Genomic DNA, 25,959 nt, shown 5'->3' on the forward strand with positions numbered 1-25,959 from the left:
ATGCCTTGGCCTCCCTACTCAGCGGGGAGCCTGCTTCTCCCTCTGCCTGCGGCTCCCCCTGCTTGTGCTCTCTCTCTTGCACTCACTCTCTCTGTCAAATAAATAAATAAAAATTTTTAAAAATAAAACCTACTTAGCAGGAATAAAAATAAATTCATTGTTTTATCAACATTTTTGGAAAGTTAGTTAACAGTTTTATTTAAAGCACTATCCTATGAGAAACTAAGCCAAGTAGCATTCATTTAAATTTGTTTTTACAGAACATAATTCTGCATCAGTTTCAAGTGAAAATATTTGTATTGTGAGTCTATAAATTACATAAATATTTTGGGCATGCAAACAGTTGCTTTAACTTTTTTTTAGTGGAATACGATATCTAGTATTTCTCAATTTACATAAAATCTCTCAAGCTAAGTGTTCTACATATATTTATTGACCTACATCCTAGAAGTGTTTTGCATGATATTGAACACAAATCCTACAAATCTGTATGCAGGAATGCATTTCCATTCATAAAGGGATATTATCCAAAACCTTAAGTAGAAAGCTACCCATCCTTTGTTTTATGCAATTAGATTCCAAGTTCCCTTTATATAATCATGAGCAAGAACAATAAATGAAGTAGGAGAAGTTCTTTTCTTGTTAAAAAGCAAACATCCTTACACACACACACACACACACACACACACACATCTTTCCAACACCACCCCTTCCCACTCCTAGTAATTTGAGATGTGGAGCTAAAATTTAACATTCATGCCAAGGCATAGGAGTTAAATATCACATTTTCATATTGTGCTTGGGAGAGGACTTCATAGTTTGCTTGATAGAGTTTGCACATTGTGCTTTCAAATTGCACTTTGAAACATTTGTTTTCTTTGAAACGTGGTAGCTAATTGGGCTAACAATTCTTAGCTGTCAAGAGCATTTTTAGATGTATCCCCTTTGTGTTCAATGGGTGATTATTTTAAGAATGCTCGGAGGACGGAAGTAGACAGCCCTTCACCAGGTGTACAATGGTAAAGATCTGCTTTTTTTTTTTTTTTTCAAGAGGTCTATTAATTGGACACACATGCAATACCCAAGGTGCAGTGAAAAGATAAGACAGCAGTTAAAGTCTGCAAAGTGAGTTTTTTTTTTTTAAGTTCAGTTGTGATTATATTGTCACCTCTACTTTCACTGGTGCCTTCATGCATTTTATTTTGCCTTACCTAGTGAGTATTTTTGTCGATCTCCATGGAATTTTCTTGGGATGTCTTATCTTCTGGTTCTCATTGTAAATATACTTGAAATAAAATAAACCCGACTGTGTTATCTATGAATAGCTGGTTAATAGGGAATCTATGATAATATTTTTGGAATGGAATGGAATTGTATTTATACTTAGAATGTATGTTTTTACTAGTTATCTAAACTTCAGAAATGCTTGCTCATTGTCATTGTATATGAAGTAGTATAGAAGTTTTCTTGAACTCAGTTTCTTTTTCTACTGGCATTGACATCAATTATGTAATGTTTTGAATATTAAGATCTACAAATTAAATTTTCTCTTTTCTGAGCAGAGTAGTTGCTGAGGGGTGCCTGGGTGACTCAGTGGGTTAAGCCTCTGCCTTCGGCTCAGGTCATGATCTCAGGGTCCTGGGATCGAGCCCCGCATCGGGCTCTCTGCTCAGTGGGGAGCCTGTTTCCCCTCTCTCTCTGCCTGCCTCTCTGCCTGCTTGTGATCTGTCTGTCAAATAAATAAATAAAATCTTTAAAAAAAAGAATAGTTGGTGAAATTCATTCAGAAGCCAGCCATGAAAATTAAGATAGGATCAAACAGGTTGCAGAAGACAGGCAAAGTTCTGTACATCAGGGGCCAGAAAGTCAGTCTAATATGATAGGCAGACAGTTATTCAATCAGTTAGTTGAAATTGTGATAAACATAATGTAAGAAACAAAAGGATATTCTGAGAATGTATAAAATGGGACCTCTCCCTAATTTGGTGTTGGTAAACCATGAGTTTTCAAGTAACCATCATCACTTTTATTTTTTAATAAACTTAGATATAAGCCTGGAGTTTTGGCTAAAGCTTGGTTTATAAGAGCTTAATATCTTTATCACTTCTTTTCTAGGGTAATTTTCAAACTTAATAGTTATGTAGTGTTAAGTTCCTCATAGTTGTGGGGGATTGGTTTTGGTATGTGTCTTTTCCTTACTCAGCAATAACAGGCAGACTTGAAATAATTTGGCACTTTGTATCTAAGATTTCTGTAATAAAATATTAGTTTTCATCAATTAGTTAAAATATACCCATTAACAGTAGTACCTAAATCTGTGTTAAAAGTCAAATAAAATATTTTAAGTGCCAAATTTATAACTGCTGTAATTTTTTGTTGTTTTTAGTTTGAGGATAAAACCCTAGCTTCATGTATCATTGCTATTAGCCGTTCTGACAGGTGTGAGATGATATCTCATTGTAGTTTTGATTTGCATTTTTTTGCATTTGATTTGATTTGCATTTCTTTTTGTTGTTTGACTGCTGTGGCTACGATTTCCAGATGCTGAATGATGTTAAACATCTTTTCATGTGTCTGTTGGCCATCTGGATGTCTTCTTTGGAGAAATGTCTGTTCATTTCTTTTGCCCATTTTTTGACTGGATTATTCATTTTTTGGGTGTTGAGTTTTTTAAGTTCTTTATATATTTTGGATACTAACCCTTTATAAGATATGTCATTTGCATAACTCTTCTCCCATTTCGTAGGTTACCTTTTACTTTTGGTGATTATTTCCTTTGCTGTGCAGAAGCTTTTTATCTTGATGAACTCCCAATAGTTTATCTTTGCTTTCCTTTTCTTTGCCTCAGGAGACCTCTCTAGTAATAAGTTGCTATGGCCATTGTCAATGAGGTTACTCTCTGTGTTCTCCTCTAGGACTTTTATGGTTTCAAGTCTCACATTTAGGTCTTAATCCTTTTTGAGTTTATTTTTGTGTGTGGTGTAAGAAAATGGTACAGTTTCATTCTTTTGTCTGGTTTTCCCAACACTGTTTGTCAAAGACTGGTTCTCCATCCCCCCTCCCATTGGATATTCTTCCCTACTTTGTTGAAGATTAATTGACCATATAATTATGGGTCCATTTCTGAGCTTTCTGTTCTGTTTTGGTGATCTATGTGTCTGTTTTTGTGCCCATACCATGTTGTTTTTATCACTACAGCTGTGGAATATAACTTGAAGTCTGGAATTGTGATACCTCCAACTTTGCTTTGCTTTTTCAAACTTTTTCAATTTTGCTTTGCTTTGTCTATTTAGGGTCTTTTGTGGTTCCATACAAATTCTAGGATTATTTGCTCTAGCTCTGTGAAGAATGCTGGCAGTATTTTGATAGGGATTATATGAAACATGCAGATTGTTTTGGGTAGTAAAGACATTTTAACAGTATTTGTTCTTCAAAGCCATGTGCATGGAATTCCTTTCCATTTCTTTGTGTCATCTTCAATTTCTTTCATTAGTGTTTTACACTTTTCAGAATACAGGTCTTTCACCTATTTGGTAAGGTTGATGCCTAGGTATCTTATGTTTTTTGGTACAATTTTAAGTGGATTGATTCCTTAATTTCTTTTTCTGCTGCTTCATTATTGATGTATAGAAATTTCTATACGTTGATTCGTATCCTGCAACTTTACTGAGTTCATATATCAGTTCTAGTGTCTTTTTGGTGGAGTCTTTTGGGTTTTCTCCATGGGGTATTCTGTCATTTGCAGATAGGGAGTGTTTGATGTCTTCCTTGCTGATTTGGATGACTTTCATTTCTTTTTGTTGTTTGACTGCTGTGGCTATGATTTCCAGAGCTATGTTAAATAGCAGTGGTGAGAGTGGACATCATTGTCTTGTTTCTGACTGTAGAGAAAAGGATCTCAGTTTTTCCCCATTGAGGGTGACACTAGCTATGTTATTTCATATATGGCCTTTATTTTGTTGAGGTATGTTCCCTCTAACCTTACTCCAAGGATGTGGAGTAGGGGGGGCTCTCTTGCACTGTTGGTGGGAATGCAAACTGGTGTAGCCACTCTGGAAAACAGGTGGAGATTCCTCAAGAAGTTAAAAATAGAACTACACTGGGGTGCCCGGGTGGCTCAGTGGGTTAAGCCACTGCCTTCGGCTCAGGTCATGATCTCAGGGTCCTGGGATCGAGTCCCGCATCGGGCTCTCTGCTCAGCAGGGAGCCTGCTTCCCTCTCTCTCTCTCTCTCTGCCTGCCTCGCTATCTACTTGTGATCTCTCTCTGTCAAATAAATAAATAAAATCTTTAAAAAAAAATAGAACTACACTGCACAGCAGCAATTGAACTACTAGTTATTTGCCCAACGAATACAAAAATACCAATTTGAAGGGATACATGAGCCCCAGTGTTTATAGCAGTATTATCTACAGTAGCCAATTTACGCCGAGAGCCCAAATGGCCATTGTCTGATGAATGGGTGAAGATGTGGTGTATATCTACAATGTTATACTATTTAGCCATAAAAAAGAATGAAATCTTGCCATTGGCAGCAACATGGATGGAGCTAGAGAATATTATGCTAAGTGAAATAAGTCAGAGAAGGACAAATACCATATGATTTCACTCATATATGGAATTAAGAAACAAAACAAATGAGCATAGGGAAAAGGAGAGAGAGAGAGAGAGGCAAACCAAGAAACAGATTCTTAACTTTAGAGAATAAACTGATACTTACCACAGAAGGGGTGGGTGGGGGGATGGGTTAAATAGGTGATAAGGATTAAGGAGTGCACTTGTTGTGATGATCACGGAGTGTTACATGTAAGTACTGAATCACCAAATTGCACTTCTGAAACTAATATTACACTCTATGTTAACTAAGTGGAATTTAAATAAAAACTTTTAAAAAGCCTAGTTTCTTAATAGTCCTAATCTGATTCATTAGTCTGTTCTCATAATTAGTATCAAATACTGGAAAAACAATAAAATATTAAGGAGTTCTCCTGAATTGCATCTGGGATTTAGACTCTGAGTTATTTCAAGACACTTGTATTTTGAAATTTAGACCTAGTGGCATTTAGCTTGCTGCTAACGTGATGGTCCAATGTAAATGTACCTTTATATTCTGTACCTAGAGTGGGAAATGAAGATTATGGTTTTGTTTAAGCACAGTAGCCATGGGCTACAGGGTACTTAAGACTCTGCTGTCCTAAGTCCGGAGACTCGTATGTGCACAGTCTCCATGCCCAGGGGGCCACTCGGTTAGTCTGCTGCTGACATGGATTCGATGCTTACAAGGTGGGGGTCCTGTGTTTTCACTGCTGCTGATTTCTGATGTCCTTTATGAGCAAGTGTTCTCTATTTAAAATTAATGAAGAAAAGACCCAAAAGGACCCAAAATGAACTTGTCCCAGCGGTTACCTTATATAGATTCTCTGACACACTTCTCCTTTTGCAAAAATACTGAGTGCAGATCATTACTTTCCGACACTCATGTGCAGAGACCTACTTTATAACACTTCAGGGAAGTTAATGTACTAGATCTTGAAATGCCTTTCTGGAAAGTGAAGTAACTTAGGGTTTTCTTCCAGTGGCACTGTTAACTCTTGTCTCATTTTCAGGTCCGTGGGGCAGGTGCATGGGAGATGAATGTGGGCCAGGAGGCATTCAGACCCGGGCCGTGTGGTGTGCTCACGTGGAAGGCTGGACGACGTTACATACAAACTGTAAACCGGCCGAGAGACCCAGTAACCAGCAGATCTGTTTCAAAGTGTGTGACTGGCACAAAGAGTTGTACGACTGGAGCCTGGGACCCTGGAATCAGTGTCAGCCCGTGATTTCCAAAAGCCTGGAGAAACCCCTTGAGTGCATTAAGGGGGAGGAAGGCATTCAGGTGAGAGAGATAACGTGCATCCAGAAAGAGAAGGACATTCCTGCAGAGGATATCATTTGTGAGTACTTTGAGCCCAAGCCTCTCCTGGAACAGGCCTGCCTCATCCCCTGCCAGCAAGACTGCATTGTGTCGGAGTTTTCTGCCTGGTCTGAGTGCTCCAAGACGTGTGGCAGTGGGCTCCAGCACCGGACGCGTCACGTGGTAGCACCCCCCCAGTTTGGAGGTTCTGGCTGCCCAAACTTGACAGAGTTTCAGGTGTGCCAGTCCAGCCCCTGTGAAGAGGAAGAGAACATGTACAGCTTGCACGTGGGTCCCTGGAGCTCGTGCTCAATGCCCCACTCAAGACAAGTGAGACAAGCAAGGAGACGTGGAAAGAATAAAGAACGGGAAAAGGACCGAGGCAAAGGAGTGAAGGATCCAGAAGCCCGTGAACTTATTAAGAAAAAGAGAAACAGAAATAGACAGAACCGGCAGGAGAACAAATATTGGGACATCCAGATTGGATATCAGACCAGAGAGGTTATGTGCACTAACAAGACGGGGAAAGCTGCTGATTTGAGGTAATGTTTTATAGCCATTTAACTGGGGGGGAGGGGTGTCTCTCTGTCGAGGCGTGGGCTACAGAGTACTTAAGACTCTGCCTCCTAAGTCCGAAGACTCATATGTGCACAGTCTAGGATGAGCTACTCCCAAGTGTTACGTGATCTACTTTAAGACACTTAAGCTTTCATGGGTTTCCTGACCTCGTTTCTGTTTTGCTCCTGGTTAGGCACTGTACTCCTAGAGTTCATTTAAGTGTTCCTGCCAAAGATCTGTAGCATGAGCTCTTCTCCATGAGATGGTACTACTTCTTTAGGTCAGTCGTGCTGTTTCCACCTACAATGGGGGAAAAAGAAAACCTACTTAGAAGCTAGAGTTTGGGGATTTTGAATTCAGATACTTATTTTAGTGAGAATAAAGCACATCTCTCCAAGTTTATAGCATTTTCAGCATTACCCTATAAACAAAATCTAAACAACAACCCAGGGAGCTATACCTAAGAATAATTCTCTTTCACGTTTTTATAAAATGGAATAAATCTCCCTAGAGGAAAAAAAAAAAGGGGGAACCAGAAGAAACTAAGGTAAGTAGACATTATTTAATCATGAGTAGCCCGGTTTAGAAAACATGTAATTAATTGGCTGCATGTTCTACACAGAAATTATTTGTCAAGTGATCGCTGGGTAAATAATGACTATATTATGAAAGACTTTCTCATGTGTGATTTACTTGTTGTGAAAATATTCAGTGAGGATTATTCATTGAGGATTATCTAAAGGATATGATGTTCTCTGGGTATTCTAAATTTTGCTCTTGGATAAGCCAGACCATCTGGGAGTGTCTTATCTGGATCATTTGCATAATTGGTTTTTCTGAACTATTTATGCAGTTACGATTTGGACTGAACTGAGTGAAATTATGGTAACATCACTCAGAATTTTATATCATCTTTATTGTAGAAATGACATTGAAAGTGTCATCTACTCCATCACACAGTCTGTTCTCTTGATTAAAAACACATAAGATAAATTTCACTGAAGGCCCAACCCGTGTGCTGCTGGTGAGCAGCTGGATTGCTTTCCTTATGGCCCTGGAAATGTTGTAACAGATCACATGTGCCTGTTTGGTTTGGCTCCTGGGAGCATGACTAGACTGTGTGGCAAGTAGGTTGCTTACTAACATATCCCACTGCTTCCTCTTTTTTGCACCATGATTTTCCTTCACTCATTCTTGCCTGGTGATTTTGCCATCTGTGGATTTTGAAAGCTGGTTGAAAGCCTTTTTAGTGAAGAATATAGTTTAAAGAAATAAGTAAACAAATAAACAATTGATTTGTCTAGACAATAATTTCTCTCAGCATAGCGTTGCTCTGGTCATCATTTTTAGGTTATGTGCTAGTCCCTCCTCTCTTTGTACTTACACACTTGTATTTTTTCTCAGCCACACAATAATCTGCTTTTTCTTCATTTAGTAACATTAGTCCAACTCCTTTCTTGGTCTCATCATTGGTTACTTGATCTCCTGCCTTCACCTTCCAGGTTCCCTATAACTCCTTAAGCGTTCGTGTATGTGTGTATGTTCACCATGATTGTGTATCATGTGTGTTTTCATTTCAATCCCTGTTTTACTCTTTTCTGACTATCCTCATCCTGGAGATTTACTCATCTCTTTTCCTCAAGTTTTACAATTATATTGGTTACTTGGCTCCCACCAAGTAATTAAATGAGCCTCCAAGGCAACTTGAGTTGTCTCCTGCTGTCACTGAGTTAACATGCTGTAGACATTTAATTTAATGTTGACCACTCAATTAAAAGTGTAATTAGGATAGTACCTACCACTGCATAGAGCCCTAGAGCCTACTATTCCCATTTGGTTGTTGGAAGTAAGCAAACACATTTAAAGATTTGTAGATCTTCTGCCGCGTGCTTATATTCTATTCGAAGTAAACCTAATATAACTTATTAGGGTATAGATTAAAATTTAAGTTGGTTGCTAATATTTCTTGCATTTAAGAATTATATTATATGGATAAATACATATGATTAAGACAGTTAAAGACTTAGTGAAGAGAGGTAAGAATCAGGTATTTTGACATAGGTGTTGCTCCAACATTGTACCATGTCAGTGAAGCTAGTGAAATAAAGAGTAAATGGTTAACACCAGCAAAGAAGAGAGCCACAGATCACAGACTTGATGATCAAATTTAGTCTTTCCCCTTATATCAGATTCAGAAGCAATTTTGTCATGTCAGTGGGTAAAAAAATATCATTTAATAGGGCTAAAAACATCTGTTAGAGTGACTGAATGAATTTAGCTAAATAAACCTAAGAATCTTAGAGAAGCAGTTCGCAGGCAAATAAATATAACTGTAGCAGAATTACTGTGAGAACTTCCAAGTTTCAGATGATAGATCTGGCCTGCTTTTTTGCTTTCAGACAGACTGAAATCAATAATAATGAAAAACACAAATGAAAAGTCTACTTTTTCTTGACAATAGGAAATAAAGTCTCAAACCATAAATGACAGAGATTTAGAGAATGTGGTGAAATTAAACCTAACCGAAGGAAGAAACTTAGGAGATCGTTATATCTTTGCAACTTCTGCAAACGCTCAAACTCTCCGAGTAGCCTGGACTTTGTGAAGGCCAAGGCAATGATGTCTCTTTGTATGGCATGGTCTGTGTTAAAAGAAAGGGCTACTGGAGCATCTTTGAGTTTGAAAACAGATGGCATGATAGGCAAGACTGAACAAGAAACTCACTATGCCGTTACTGCCAAGAAATGTATTGATGGGTTGAGGGATTAAAGTTTGATGACCAGCGGACAAGAATTCTAAATCCCTACACATAACACGCCATGACACAGAGGACTCCCCTATGAAGCAGTAAGTTTCAGCCAAACTTAAGTAGAGTATTGCCCCAGGCCAAGAGTTGATATGAAAGTAAGGACAAGCAGTTCTCCAAGAAACCAGAGATGGTAAAGGAAATATGGCGTTTCTGAACCAAAAACAGAAAGAAGAGCTACGAAAATTGAATGAGTTTAACTCATTAATCAAATGAGTGATTTGCCTGAGGTCCTAAAAGAAATGGAGAGGAATGAGAAACAAGAAAAAGAAGTGAATTTACATTAGAAGCAACAAAATGTGGTAAAATATCTTGTGAAGAGGAGTCAGTGATATAGAGAACAATTTGAGGACATCCAAGTAAATAATAATTTTTTTTTTAAATGATGAATATGGAAAGAAGCAAGGGAGATCATTATATGAAACTGATGTTCTTGAAGATAGGACCAGAAAAATTAGAACAGAAAAGGCAAATAACATCAACAACAACAACAAAAAAACCCCACAAACATTATCGGACTTTCCTGAAATTAACACTTTAACCACAGATTGAAATGGCACATGGGTCATATTCTTCTAGAAGAGGTTGCGGTCATGTCCTCATGGAAGAGGTGGCGTAGAATAATTTTTATAAGGAAAGACAAAGAGACCTCAGACTGAAAACTAGTGCAGTACTGAAACTGTGAAACTCTAAAAGCAATAGTGTTGTTGTCAAAAATTAGACAGGACAACACATTAACTCCACTCTTGGCTAATGCTCATGCCTAAGTACTAGTTAATGTAATAGAAAAGAGAAAGAAATGAAAATTGGAAAGCAGGTAGATAACTTAAGATTTTTTCCCAATATTATGACTGTATACTGGAAAACTCAAGAGAATCAATTGAAAATAAAAACAATAAAATAACCCATGGGGGGGGCAGTGGATGGACACAAACATAATATCAAAACAATCAAGATATTTCCTAGATGCATAATAATTAGTTAAACACTAATGGTGGAAACAGAAGATTAAAATATTACACTTACAAAAGTTAAAAAGACCATAGTCTGTAAGAGACCCTTAACCATAGGGAACAAACTGAGGGTTGCTGGAGGGGAGGTGGGGAGAGGGATGGGTAAATGGGTGATGGGCATTAAGGAAGGCACTTGATGTAATGAGCATTGGGTGTTGTATGCAACTGATGAATCACTAAATTCTACCCCTGAAAGTAATAAAACACTATATGTTAACTCACTTGAATTTAAATAAAATTTTTAAAATATTTTTTAAAAAAGTAAAAAAGACACAAAAAATTCTATAGATACACCTAACTGTAAAAGTTCTGCACAGAACACCAGACTTAGAAACATAAAAATGATGTATGCCTGTACCAGTTGTCCCAATATTGTTACTGTAAAATTTATAAGGGAAAAATAAGCATATAAGAAAGGCCACAAAATTTTTGAAAAATAAAAAGAGAAAGCACTAATGTCCCAAGATAAATGTATTTTATTCTATAAAAATAGTAATAACAATTTCATGTTCTTACATGAATAATCAGATCAAGCAGAATGGGGTCTAGAAATAAGATTTGCAAAATCCTATAAAATGTTGCCTATGGTGAAGGAACATTTCCAATTTGGAGGGAAATTAATTACTTTGCTTTTTCAGGGGGCAGTTGCTTTGCCATGTAAAGGAATGAGAAGATAGAGATATCTGTATAACTATATCTATATATATATATCTCTCGAATTGTATGCCATTGACACTTGTTATACCAAAGCAAAGGCAGGGTGTATATTCAATACTTAAATTTTGTTTCTATAATATTAAAAGAAAAAATAAATTTTTAAAAACCTTAAATAAGGACCCTTTAGGGTACAGAATGCAGAGATCATATAGTAATTATATTTTTAAAAAGTAAATTTTGCTCAAGAAAAATATGAGTGAAGTTAAAACCCAAGTTAGCAAACTGAGAAAAAATATTTGAGCATTTAATTGGCAAAGGTAATTTTCTTAATACATAAGCACTCATAATATTGAGAAAAAGGTCAAAACCTAATTGAAAATAAACAGAGGATTAAGAAAAATGAAAAGGTAAGTCACAGACTGGTAGAAAATGTTTGTGATAAAGGACTGGTATTCAAAATAAACAAAAAACTCTTTAAAACTCAACAATAAGAAAACAGCCTGATTAGAACGATAAAGGACTGGAATCTTAAATATACAAGGACTGGTATCCAAAATATACTGAAAACTTTTCAAACTCAATGATTAAAAAATCCTGATTTTTAATTGCACCAAAGACCACCACACCTCACCAAAGAAGATCTACAAATGGCAAATAAGCATATGAAAAGATACTTTATATCATAGGTCATCAGGGAAATACACATTAAAACAACAGAGATACTATTACACACCTGCTAGAGTTACCAAAATCTAAAACACCGGCAACACCGAATGCTGGGGAGAATGAAACAGCAGGAATGCTGGTTCATTGCTGGTGGGAATGCAGAGTAAGGTTATAGCCGATTTGTAAGCTCGCTGAAAACTTATATCCACACAAATATCTACACAGAGACGTTCACATAACAGCTTTATTCCTAATTGCCAAAACTTGAGGGCAACCAAGAGGTCCTTCAGAAGATGAATCATTAAACTGTAGCACATTCAGATAATGGAATATTATTCAGTGTTAAAAAAAAACAGTGACCTATCAAGCCATGGAAAGATATGGAAGAAATTAAATGCTAAGTGGAAGAAAAGGCTACATCCTGTATGATTCCAACTGTATGGCATTCTGGAAAAGGCAAAACCCTGGAGACGGTGAAAAGAATAGCAGTGTTAACAGGGCTTAGGTAGTAGGAGAGATGAACAGAGGGAACACAAAGGATTTTTTTTTAGGGCAATGAAATGACTCTGTATGTTATTGTGATAGATACATGCCCTTATACTTTTGCTCAGACCCGTAGAATTTCAAATGCCAGGAGTTAACTGTGGTGTCAGCTAAGGTCTCTGAGTAATGATGATGTATTAACGTAGGTCCCATTCTAGTGAGTGACGTTGATGATCGGGAGGCTCTGAATATACAAAGGTAGGGGTTTTATAGGAACTCTCTGTACTTTGCCCTCAGTTTTGCTGTGAACCTATAACTGCTCTAAAAATTAAAATCGATTAAAATCAGCAAAGGATAGTTTCAGATCACAGAAAATAATGCTAATCCTCAATCATAATTAAATACAAAAAAGTTTAATCCCATTTTCACCTATCAGATTAGTCACTAAAAATGTTTAATAATGTGTCAGGGATCACTAAGACAGCCTCCAGTTTTGATAATTCACTAGAAGGACTCACAGGATTCAGCATATAGTTACAGTTATGGCTGAGATTCATCACAGTGAAAGGATATAAAGCAAAAGCATAAAGAAACATGTGTAGACAGAGAAGTCTGGAGGAAACGGTATGAGGTTCCCCTGGAAATTTGGAGCTTCCAGGGTACTCACTAGGTTGAAATTCATAGCCTAGACTTAATCCCTCCAATGAAGAGTTGCAGCAAATTGTGCAACGCACTATCTGCTGGGTAGTTTATTAGAGTCTCAGGGTCCGAAACTTTTATGGGGGGGGAGGGTTGATCACATAGGAACCTTATGCCTAGGGTTTTGCATATGCTTAGCATATGCAAAAATCCCCAACTCCCAGAGGGAAAGCAAATATTCACTGTAAACTACATTGTTTATACAAACAAATTAAGCATAATGAACTGCTTTATCATTTAGAGCAGTTTTCTCATTTAGAGAACATTTTTTTAAAAGATTTTGTTTATTTATTGGGCAGAGATCACAAGTAGGCAGAGAGGTCAGCAGAGAGAGAGGAGGAAGCAGGCTCCCTGCCGAGCAGAAAGCCTGATGTGGGGCTCAATCCCAGCACTTGAGCTGGGATCATGACCTGAGCTGAAGAGAGTGGCTTTAACCCACTGAGCCACCCAGGCGCCCCTAGAGAACACTTTTAGCAGTGTAGAGAACTGTTTACCAGTTAAGTTCCCAGATGCTGCCAAGGGCCAACCCTGCAAGCAGGTCCTTCTAAGGATAGAAGTCTGAGACTTGATATTTTACTAATAATAGTCTTTAATATCGGGGTGCCTGGGTGGGTGGGTTAAAGCCTCTGCCTTCCGCTCGGGTCATGTTCTCAGGGTCCTGGGATTGAGCCCCGTATCAGGCTCTCTGCTCAGCGGGAGCCTGCTTCCCCCCTCTCTCTCTGCCTACTTGTGATCTCCTCTCTCTGTGTCAAATAAATAAATAAAATCTTTTTAAAAAAGTAATAGTATTTAATATTAAAGAATTGAAAGTATACATATTCTTGGGGGGGGCAAAAATTAATACAACCTATTTAAAAAATAATTTTGCAAAATGTATCAAAATTTTAAAAGGACATTACCTTTGTTAGTGGTACTATGAATTTCTTCTAGATAATATGTACAACTCTCACAATAGCATGGTTTGATATAGCAAAACAATCTGAATTCCACCAATAAAAGGACTAGTATTTTAAATCACGGTGCTTCCCTGTATGGAATGTGTAGTTATTAGCCAGTGAAGTGTGTATATCAGGGCTTTTATAATAACGTACCATAGAATAGTGACTTAAAAACAACAGTTATTTATTTCTCATTGTCCCAAAGGCTTAGAAGTCCAAGATCAAGGCGCCAGCAGATTTGCTGTCTGCTGAAAACTCTATTCTGTGTTGTAGACTTCTGGCTTTTCCTTGTACCCTCGCATGGCACAGAGTGGGAGAGAGCTCTCTGGGGTCCCTTTATGAGGGTACTGATCCATTCACGAGGGCTTCCTTTGTGACCTGATCACCCCTCAAAGGCTCTACCTCCTCATACTATCACATTAGGGGTTCAGATTTCAAAATATGAATTTTGGGGGGACACACACATTCAGCCCAATGCAGTAATTGATTTCTAAACAAACATGAAAGAGTAAAGGCAGTTTTATTCCACTGTCTTGCCCTCACCAGAAATGCCATTAAAAGAAGCACGTCTACGTATAGTTTAAAAAAAAAAAAAAAAAAACGGAAAGGGGAAGAAATCTAGGACTTGAGGCATGAAAGAGATTCCTTTAAAGTAATTGGGATACTTGGGGCACCTGGGTGGCTCAGTGGTTTAAGCCGCTGCCTTCTGCTCAGGTCATGATCTCAGGGTCCTGGAATCGAGTCCCACATCGGGCTCTCTGCTCAGCAGGGAGCCTGCTTCCCTCTCACTCTCTCTGCCTACTTATGATCTCTCTCTGTCAAATAAATAAATAAAAATTAAAAAAATTTTCAAAAAAAGTAATTGGGATACAATCCTGAAAGGCTTATTCAAGGATCTTTTCATTAGATTATCTCCATTGGGGGTGGGTGGGAGGAGAGCGCAGACATACAACAGGGAATGTGGAGGAAGGTCCCTTAAAAGTCAGTTCTTCACCCCAGAATCACAGGGGAAGTGTAGCTGGAGAGTAATTCAGCCAGAATGTAACTTCCCAGGTCTCCTGACTGAGAGAAGCTGTCAAAGGTGAGGTGAAGAAGAAGGGGGTTAGAGGAGGCAGACGTCTCTAAATTGCAACAGCGTGAGCCTGAGATTTAATGCTTTGCTATGAGCCTCCCTCACTTCTGGAAAGTTTAGCTGTCCCAGATCACCTCTTCCTGAAATGAAGTCCTGAATCTGCATATCAAAGACATAACATGTTTTGGGAAGAACTATAAAATCTGCTATAAATAATTCAAGAAACATTTAGTGAAAGTCATGCCTACTTTGGAAAGTATCTTCCATTTGAATATGCCTTGTTTTGTTGTGTTGCTTAACAAAGGCAATTAATTGTAACTATAAATCCAGTAGAAACACTGCCAGTGGGAAATCCCACTTGGTACATTCCTGAGGGAATAAGACAGAATTGGGATCTAAAACAGTTTTCTGTTGGCTAAGCCAAAACAAAAAACAAACAGAAAAAACCCAGATCTACCTATGTAGTTTCTAGATAACTCAATAAAGCAGACGTTTATTTTAGGCACAAATATATAAGGGCAAAAAATAACTAGGTCTCATAAACACAGTCAACTGACCTTTGACAAAGGAACAAAGACAATATAACATTGCTAGGAGAGTTTCTTCCACAAACAGGGCTGAAATAAGTGAATACACATACCCAAGTCTAGACACAGACCTAAATAACCTTCAAAAAATGAACTCAAAATACATCATAGACCTAATGCAAAAGGCAAAACTACCATAAAACTTCTAGAAGGTAACATAAGAGAAAATGTAGATGACCTTGGGCATGATGATACCTTTTTAGATACAACACAAAAGATGATCTGTGAAAGAAATAATTGATAAATTGTGCTTCATTAAAATTAAACGCTTCTGCTCTGCAAAAGACAATGTCAAGAGAATGACAAGCCACAGACTGAGAATATATTTGCAGAAGACTCATCTGTTAAAAGCCTGTTATCCAAAATACACAAACAACTCTTGAAACAGAACAATAAGAAAACAACCTGATTAAAAAGTGGATCAAGGACCGTAACCTCACCACAGACAAAATTCAGCTGCTAAATAAGCATATGAAGAAATGCTCCATATTATAGGTCATCAGGGAAATATGTATGAAAACAATGCAATACCACGACACACCTGGTAGAATAGGAAAAATCCAGAACACTGGCAATACCAGATCCTGGTGAGGTTGTGAAGCAACAAGAATGAATATTGCTGGTGAGAATGCAAAATGGTACAGCCACTTCAGAAGCCAGTTTGGAGGCTTCTTATAAAACCAAACATACTTCCATATCATCCAGCAGTTACACCCCTAAACATTTACCCAAAGGAACTGAAAACTTACATCCGCGCAATATCTACACAGTGTTACCAGGTGTTAGGTAGGAGAGAGAAATGAATAGGGGGTGCATGGATGGCTTTAGGGGAGTAAAAATAGTCTGAAGGATATTATCATGATAGATATATGCCATTATGTATTTGTGCAAACTGGTAGAATATACAACCCCAAAAGTTAACTATAATGGAAAGCATAGATTTTGATTGATTAACGGTGTTTAAGTGTAGCTGCATCCTCGCTAAAAAATGTACCTTTCAAATGAGTGATGGGAAATGGGGAAGTTATGCAAGTGGGACAGACAGTGTGTGGGGAATCTCTATACCTTCCTCTTAATTTTCTTGTAAATCTAAAACTGTTCTTAAAAAAAATAAACTCTTAAAAGGCAACTGGCTAAGATATGAAGAGGAGAATAATCTAGTATCCCAAGAAAAATGGGCACATTGGAGTGTTTTTCTATTATTTTGTTATCAATTATGTTTTTTCTTCTTAAGTCTTTCTATAAATTCAGTCTTAGTACTTCAGATAGTAGTGAGTAATCCTCGGGAGGCTCTCTGCATTTTTTTTTTAAACTCATACTTTTCTAGCATAGCCTTTCATCTTCAAAATTATTTCTGTTAAGATAAAATTGTATTTCCTCTCATCACATTCTCTTTGTGCCTAACTCCTAGTTTACTTTAGAATACTAGCTGTCAACTACTCCGTCCTTCCCTTTAAGGTGAACATAAAGCACTGACTTTATACTAGTAAAATAAATAAATAATACAACCCCTAAAAACCTGGCTGATTCAACAAGAGAATTTAAGTAATAGATAATTAAGAGAAATAAGTAATAAAATAGGAAAACCTATATATCCATGACTTCATGATGTTGAAAAAGGAATTTAAACTTTATTCTCATGAATAAATATGTATAAAGCGAGTCAGTGTTGTGCGGGGGAAGGAGGGAGTCAAAAAATCTCTGAAAGCCTTACACGTTTTGTGATTCCTAAGAACTCTGAACCAAAACCATACCTAGAATTGTGGATATGAAATCCCATGTATCTTTCTTGGCAGAAATTTAGTTAATTTTGACATGTTCTAGAAATCCAGGTAAATGGAAACATCAGAACAAATATAGAACAGGACAGCTCTCAGTCTTGAAAGTAACGGCACAGTATTTTCTCCAAGCATGTACTGCGGAGTTCCTGGGGCCCGTTCCCACAGGACGACCCAGGGAATCATTGAACTTGCAAATCTTAATTCTAACCTTACCAAAAAGAAGGGAGTAAATTGCCCACTATTTAAAGTAATGCTGATTACTTTTAGGTTATTCAGAATCCATTTATAAAATTACTACTTCTCTTGCATAAATAACAGGCTTTTAGATTTAAAAACTTTCTGTAACATTGAAAGTGTTGATTTGCCTGCCATAGGCTCACCATCGTTTTTCATAAGCTCACCCCAGCTTCCTGCTGGCCACGGCTGGCTGAAGAAATAGAGTCCATGTCCCCACCTTCTTTTGTAGATGGTATATAGCTATCGGAGGTTGATGGCTTTGCTCATCTCAAAATGTAGAGCTGACTGGGCACTGACAATACATTTGTGCTCAGAGAGCCACTCGGCCCTTCTAGATGTGCTGTGTCTAGATGAGGCTCGTCCCAGAGCAGTACCTTAATAAAGCTTCCTGCTTCTCTTCTTTCTGGTTGGATCCTACCCATAGGAGGCAGCAACAGGCTGTAAGAAAGTGGGAAGAGAGGAGTTGAGTATATATTCCTGTCTTTTTTGGTCAAGTGGTGACTGAGTTCTTCTCACAAAAGGCTACAGCCTCTCTCAAGCAGCTCTGCCCTGCAGCTTTAGGTCCGTATCACGTTTTGGTAAAATCTTTTTCCTTGGTCCCCTTACCACTTTGGGATGATAATCTTCCCATACTTGCTAGCTCCAGGGTGCTCCACCATCTGTCGGTAATTTCTCTGAACGCTACCCATACTTTTGTTAATAATCCTTTTATTAAACTCTTCTTATTTAACCCTTGTGACTTTGCAGTCTGTTTTCTGCTGACCCTGATGGATATAACAGCTATACTAGAGTAGTGTCAAGAGTCAGAGAATGACTTCAATGTCTGTTACTGCTATTATGTATTAACAAATTAATTATGCATTTCTTTAGTTATTTACTTTTTTGCTCAACAAAGTACAAGACATCAAGCCTTTCTGGGTACTGGAATATATTGATTAGGAAAAAAAAAAGAAGGAAAGAATATAAAAGCAGAGACCCTAATCTCAAGGACCTATACTTTGCTGTGGAAAGAATGACACAAAAAAGCAATAAAATATTACATGTGCGATCTTATGTCTATAGAGAGAGTTTGTACAAGTGATAACCTAGGCAAGTTCTTCCTGAAAAAGGAGGCTGACAGGATCAGAAATGGCCTCATGGAGGAAATGCTGCTAAGTTTAAGGATCAGTAGGTATGCCTAAGAGAGGGGATAATAATGGAAGAGAAATATAGGAACAGCAAGAGCAAAGGCCCTGAGTTTGCATCAGTAGTGATTCATTGAGCAATGGTGTGATGTACATAGATCATTCACACATTGAGAGATTTTCCTGTAAGGAATGAGAAGCTAGACATAGCTATGAAAAGCCAGGCCAATCTTGGAGGTCCAGCTTAAATGTTTAGATTTTATGTTCTATGCGTTGGGCATTTCCACAGTTATTAGGAACAGTGCTTTCAGTGCACTCCTATGTAGATAACATTTATTTATAAATTCCTGCATGGTTAAAAAGTATGTATACTACTAAAAAATTATAATAATACTAAGTATAAGAAAAAGAAATGAAGAAACAGTACTAATATTTTGCTAATCATTATAGCTTTGCATTATCTTTATCTTAAATCTGAAGGGAAATCATGAAGAGTTGCATTATTAGCAGTAGTGATTTTTAGTCTAATACATATTTTTTATAAATATATATTTTATATAAATATATTTTATATGTAAGTTTATATGATATACTAATACAAGATATAAACATATTTATAAATATATCTAGTTTTATATAAATAAATATACTTTTTATATTGATCAGTGGAGTTTCGTGAATAGGGTTACCATGTTATATGCATATTATAATTAACTAATAAACAGTGATTAACTAGGCAGTTACTACTTGTCCAACATTGGCCAGGTACACAATGAACTTTGCACTTAAATAAAACATAATTTTTATATGGAAATATTTTGAAAACATCACTGTATAAAACAAAGCAGGTATTATTATTCCTGTATTATAGATAGCAAAGTTGAGCATCAGAGGTTTTAAGTAACTTGCCTGGGTTACCCAAGAAAAGACCCAAAGCAGATGGCAGCAAAGTAGACTTGAGCAGCGTGGCCTGGCTGTTGTGTACACGAGCCCCGTGTGCTGTCCTACATGCCTCTGCAGAAGGCGGTTCACACAAAAACATTTCTAGGAGGAACCTCAGGCTCGGTGTCAGCAGATGGGGACACATTTCAGAACTTGAGGTACATCCGTTTTTGAAATAGGCTTCTTGAAACCTTTTGTTTTAGGGGAGGCTACTTCTTTTGATCTGATCTGGTTATCTTCTCAAATGCCCCCCACCCCCTGCCTTTTTATAATAAGGCTGATTCATAGCAGACATGTCAGTCTTCCCTTTTCTTTCTTTTTTTTTTTTTTTTTTTTTTTTTGCATGTTCCCAGGACGTGCCCCATTTAGATTACAGAGCATAATTGTCATGGGGAGAAGCAAAGCATACACTTCCCTGGAATCAGTAAAAAGGGAGCACACTACTTGTGATCTCTGTCTGTCAAATAAATAAATAAAATCTTTTTTTTTAAAAAAAAAGAGGGGAGCACATATATTCTCATGCTCCTACCAGAGAGGTGTTCACATTCATTTCACAATAGTAGAGCAATGGGACTGTCAGAGCAGATGCCAGTAACTGTGTATACAGTCTCCCTAAACCAGCATTACAATCCAAGATGCTGCCCTCGTCAGAATTTTATGAAGCAGAGAAAGCTTGTCTTCTGCACTTTATTCAGCATCCCACACTGACTGCGTGACATTTTTCTATTCACACTTGGGTTTATGCATGCTTCCCGTTCTGATCTGTTTACCGATGTTTACTTATATTTCCTCCTGCTCTTTGCCTCAACCTAATTTCATTCCTTGAATAGAAGATTTCTTTTCAGTGCTGCACTTAAAACAACAAAACTGATTATTTATATTAGGGCAGGCCTCACATTTCATTAAAAACTACATTTTGTTGTATTTGGAAAGTTTTCTTGGAAGTTATGGTATCTACTATGTCAGGAAATATTGTATATATATATAAAACCTATCTAACAACAGTAGGTGATTGCTACATAAGCTACTTCATCAAAGATGGACACAATATTAGCGATTCTATCTCCCACTCAGCTAAGACAATTTCTGGCTACCATTGGTTCCCAGTAAATGTTTATTCAAGTATGAAAAGTGAGTCTTTCCATTTTAGAAATTGAGCCTTTTGGTGAATAATGGAGGCCGCTGGGAAAACAGACATTTAGGCAGGTTATGAAGAATGCAACTGAAACATGCTGAAGAGGGTCCTAGGACAGATAAATCCTATTCACCTAAGAGAATATAGGATATAGGTATTAGTTCCATTCATGAGACAAAGTTGAAAATGTAGTTTACTATTACTGTGCCTGGTTAACACTAAACAGTAGTTACTAGGTAGTTAAATAAAATATATTTTCTATATAAAATCATAAAATGTGTAATTTTTGTTAAGGTTTTATTTATTTATTTGACAGAGATCACACGTAGGCAGAGAGGCAGGCAGAGAGAGGGGGTGAAGCAGGCTCCCCGCTGAGCAGGCAGCCCAATCTGGGGCTTGATCCCAGGACCCTGAAACCATGACCTGAGCCAAAGGCAGTGGCTTAACCCACTGAGCCACTCATGTACCCCTAAAATGTGTAACTTTTTAAGGAAAAATCACATCTATCTTCCTTGATATCGTAAATGCACTCCAGTAGTTTCTGAGCATTTGTCTGTTTAGTTTAACGTTTGGTACATTTATAAACATCTTTATTTACGTTGTCCCTAACTCCTGTTTTTATGTCTTGAAGCCACTAAGCTGTTTAGTCACAACTCTCAAGTAACTGCCAGCAAAGATGGCAAACTAAAGGCTACTATTGTCAGTGTTTGCCTATAAACTTCTAACACATTCTCTTGAATATTGTATCACTCTGACCACCAGGGTCACAGCCATCATCCTAAGGCACATTGGTCTGTCTCATCGTTCCTAGGCTCTCTTCACCTCTCCCGTAGCTCTCTGTCTCACCCACAGGAGTATTTTTTTTTTTTTTTTTTTGTTTAAATGATGGCCTGCCATTCAGCAATTGAACAAAAGGAAGCTCTTAGGTAGTGTTTTAAAACTTGAAATTAAAGGAACATGTTGGGGACCAGGGACCAATCGTAAGTCAAAATGTAGATACCACTGTTTAGTCTTCCTTCACATAAAGTTTAAATAAAGTCCTTCCCAATTTCCTCACTTTTCCTCTGAGCCTTATTAATATCTTCCATTTGATTGTTCTAAGTTTAACTTTCTTCCTTGGGCCTGTGTGAGAGCAGATTTCCTTGAGCTGGCACTCCCTTGAGCAGCCTAGGTACTGTTTGGGGCAGTGACCTTGCATCTCCCTAACAGCGATTGTGATCTCATCCATTGTTCTCATTTATTTGCTGGAATTCTACCACGTCTTTGAGGGTAGTACTGAGACTCCCTCTGACTGGAATATAACAAGAAGGTATTTAAATAGGAGGAAATGCTTTCAAAGGGAAAAAAGTCCATGTAGGATAAGGAATTGAATAAATTATTAATGCAGTATTTGTATTACCTAATTAAGAATATGCTCACTCATTTTGCATCTACTAATATATTGTATTAGTAATTTTGCGTGTTTTATTACCTTCTTAAAATTATTGCTTGCATATTAGGCATGATTTTAACCCTCTACTCACACTTGGACCTTGCTATATTCTTTATTTTCCTAATCTTGTATCATCTTACTATAGGGTGATTATCTAGTGTTTTCCCTCAAAGTGTCTTTGACAGGTATTTTCTTCCCTATTTAGAGTAAATATGTGGTCAGTGATATTAGATTTTAAAAGCTGTGGCCAGGGAAATTTTGACTAGCAGTGGTATTTATCAGGACAGCAAATGAATTGTGAATGAGCCAAGTAACTGTGCCGTGCCTCATACAAGAAGCCATTGTACTGAAAAGATCTTGGAATGTTGGTACAATCATGTACAGTGTAGTGCGCTGGAAAAAACAAGCAGATTTTTGAAGAAGAAAAATCAGTTGTGACTACTGATAGCTGAGATTTCATTAATTTTCTTCTTTGGTTTAAGAAAGAAAAGCTTTCAAAAAGCTGTTCCTAGCCATAAATCAGACCACTAACTGACTTGTTTATGAATACGCATGTCCTCCTTTTGGTAGGTGAATAGGAGTAGAGACAGGAAAAGACATATAATGTAAGTCAAGAATAATAACTATGAATTTCTCAGAAATTATTTTCGGCAGTGTGATATTTGAATACTTTTGGATTCCATCCAAGATACGGTATACTAATACATTTGGATATCATACAGATTTTCAAACAGTTTTTATTAAAAATGCAGCTTTCTGGCATGTAAAATTGCTGTGTAAATTGAGAATGGCTGAGCAAAATGGGAAATTTTTTAGTGTTTTTTCAAATTTTTATTAAGTTCTTATTTTAATCCAATATGGTTAAAGTGTTATTTTAGCTTCAGATGTATAATATAGAGATTCAACAATTCTATACATTACTTAGTGCTGATCATAACAAGTGTACTCTTTAATCCCTGTCACCGGTTTCATGCTGCCCGCCCACCCCCTGTAACCGTCAGTTTGTTCTCTATAGTTTAGAGTCTAAAAATGCATAAAGTCTATTTTGGGGTTTGTGTCTCTCTGTCTCTCTCTCTCTTTTTCTTTGTTTTGTTCTGAAATTTCTCATATGAGTGAAATAGTGAAATCATACGTCATTTGTCTTTCTGTGAACCACTTATTTCATTTAGCATTATACTGTCTGGTCCCATCCATGTTGTTTCAAATGGCAAGGTATCATTCTTTTTTATTACTGAATAATATTCCTCTCTCTCTCTCTCTCTCTCCATATGTGTGTGTGTGTGTGTGTGTGTGTGTGTGTGTGTGTATATGTGTGTATATATGTGTGTCTTTGTTGGTGTGTATACCACATATTCTTTATCCATTTATTGATTGACACTTGGGCTACTTCCATAATTTGGCTATGATAAATAATGTTACTGTAGACATAGGTGTACATATATCTTTTCAAATTAGAATTTTTAATTCTTTGGTTAAATATCCAGTAATAGAATTACTATATCATATAGTATTTCTGTTTTTAATTGTTTTGAGGAAACTCCATACTGTTTTTCATAGTAGCTGCACTAGTTTGCATTCCCATCAATAAGGCAAGAGGGTTCCCTTTTCTCCACATCCTTGCCAACACTTGTCGTTTCTTGTGTTTTTTGTTTTACTTATTTATTTTTCTTTCTATTTGAGAGAGAGCAAGAGCAGAAGCAGAGGGAGCAGCAGCAAGAGAGCAGAAGTAGACTCCCCACTCTGCAGGGAGCCCGATGTAGGACTCCGTGCCAGGACCCTAGGATCACAACCCGAGCCAAAGGCAGATGCTTAACTGACTGAGCCACCCATTTTCTTTTTTTATTTTACCCATTCTGATTGGTGTGAGGTGATATCTCATTATAGTTTTGCTTAACATTTTCCTGATGACGAATGATATTGAGCATCTTTTCATGAGTCTGTTGGCCATCTGGATGTCTTTGGAAAAGTGTCTGTTCATGTCTTCTGCCCATTTTTTTAAATTGGAATTTGGGAGGTGTTGAGTCTTATAAGTTCTTTATATATTTTGGATACTAACTCTTTATCAAATATGTCATTGGCAAATATCCTCTCTCATCCAGTATGTTGTTTTTAGTTTTGTTGGTGGTTTCCTTACTGTTCAAAAGCTTTCCCAATAGTTAATTTTCACTTTTTTTTTATTAACATATAATGTCTTATTTACCCCAGGGGTACAGGTCTGTGAATTGCCAAGCTTACATACTTCACAGCAGTCACCATAGTACATATCCTCCCCAATGTCCATAACCCAACCACCCTATCCCTATCCCCCAGCAACCTCAGTTTGGTTTTTTTTTTGTTTTGTTTTGTTTTGTTTTTCTTTGTGAGATTAAGGGTCTCTTATGGTTTGTCTCCCTCCTGATCCTATCTTGTTTCATTTTTTCCTTCCCTATCCCCCAGTCCCCCCATGTTGCCTCTCAAATTCCTCATATCAGGGAGATCAAATGATAATTTTCTTTCTCTGATTGACTTATTTCACTCAGCATAATACCCTCTAGTTCCATCCACGTTGTTGCAAATGGCAAGATTTCATTTCTTTGATAGCTGCATAGTATTTCATTGTGTATATATACCACATCTTCTGTATCCATTCATCTGTTGATGGACATCTAGGTTCTTTCCATAGTTTGGCTATTGTAGACATTGCTGCTATAAACATTTGGGTGCACATGCACCTTCTGATCACTACATTTGTATCTTTAGGGTAAATACCTAGTAGTGCAATTTCTGGGTCATAGGGTAGTTCTATTTTCAACTTTTTGAGGAACCTCCTTGCTATTTTCCAGAGTGGCTGCTCCAGCTTGCATTCCCACCAACAATGTAGGAGGGTTCCCCTTTTTCCGCATCCTCTCCAACATCTCTCATTTCTTGACTTGTTAATTTTAGCCATCCTGACTAGTGTGAGGTGGTATCTCATTGTAGTTTTGATTTGTATTCCCTGGTGCCCAGTGATGTGGAGCATTTTTTCATGTGTCTGTTGGCCATCTGGATGTCTTCATTGCAGAAATGTCTGTTCATGTCCTCTGCCCATTTCTTGATTGGATTATTTATTCTTTGGGTGTTCAGTTTGATAAGTTCTTTCTAGATGTTGGATACTAGCCCTTTATCTACTATGTCATTTGCGAATATCTTCTCCCATTCTGTCAGTTGACTTTTGGTTTTATTGACCGTTTCCTTTGCCGTGCAGAAGCTTTTGATCTTGATGAAGTCCCAATAGTTCATTTTTGCCCTTGCTTCCCTTGTCTTTGGCGATGTTTCTAGGAAGATGTTGCTGTGGCTGAAGTCAAAGAGGTTGCTGCCTGTGTTGATGGATTCTTTTCTCCCATTGAGGTCTTTCGTCCATTTTCAGTCTATTTTTGTGTGTGGTGTAAGGAAATGGTCCAGTTTCATTTTTCTGTTTGTGGCTGTCCAATTTTCCCAACACCATTTTTTGAAGAGACTTTTTTTCCATTGGATATTCTTTCCTGCTTTGTCAAAGATTAGTTGACCATAGAGTTGAGGGTCCATTTCCGGGCTCTCTAGTCTGTTCCATTGATCTCTGTGTCTGTTTTTGTGCTAGCACCATACTGTCTTGATGATGATAGCTTTGTAATAGAGCTTGAAGTCTAGAATTGTGATGGCACCAACGTTGGCTTTCTTTTTCCACATTCCTCTGGCTATTCAGGGTCTTTTCTGGTTCCATATAAATTTTAGGATGATTTGTTCCATTTCTTTTTTTTTTTTTAAGATTTTATTTATTTATTTGACAGAGAGATCACAAGTAGGCAGAGAGGCAGACAGAGAGAGAGAGGGAAGGAAATAGGCTCCCTGTTGAACAGAGAGCCCGATGCGGGGATCACGACCTGAGCCGAAGGCAGAGGCTTAACCCACTGAGCCACCCAGGTGCCCCTGTTTGTTA

General features: G+C 37.5%; 1 protein-coding gene across 3 annotated transcripts in view; it reads left to right on the top strand.

Moving 5' to 3' along the window:
• THSD7A (thrombospondin type 1 domain containing 7A) overlaps positions 1-25,959 on the top strand; it is a 458,712-nt gene that overhangs the window by 191,521 nt on the left and 241,232 nt on the right. For all 3 annotated transcript variants that reach the window (XM_046020921.1, XM_046020918.1, XM_046020920.1), the window contains exon 2: positions 5,606-6,437. In XM_046020921.1, coding sequence (XP_045876877.1) covers positions 5,606-6,437 — 832 coding nt within the window. The remainder of the gene's footprint in view (positions 1-5,605; positions 6,438-25,959) is intronic.

The sequence above is a fragment of the Meles meles genome, chromosome 10, assembly GCF_922984935.1.
Source record: "Meles meles chromosome 10, mMelMel3.1 paternal haplotype, whole genome shotgun sequence".
In the NCBI taxonomy this organism is placed as follows: Eukaryota; Metazoa; Chordata; class Mammalia; order Carnivora; family Mustelidae; genus Meles; species Meles meles.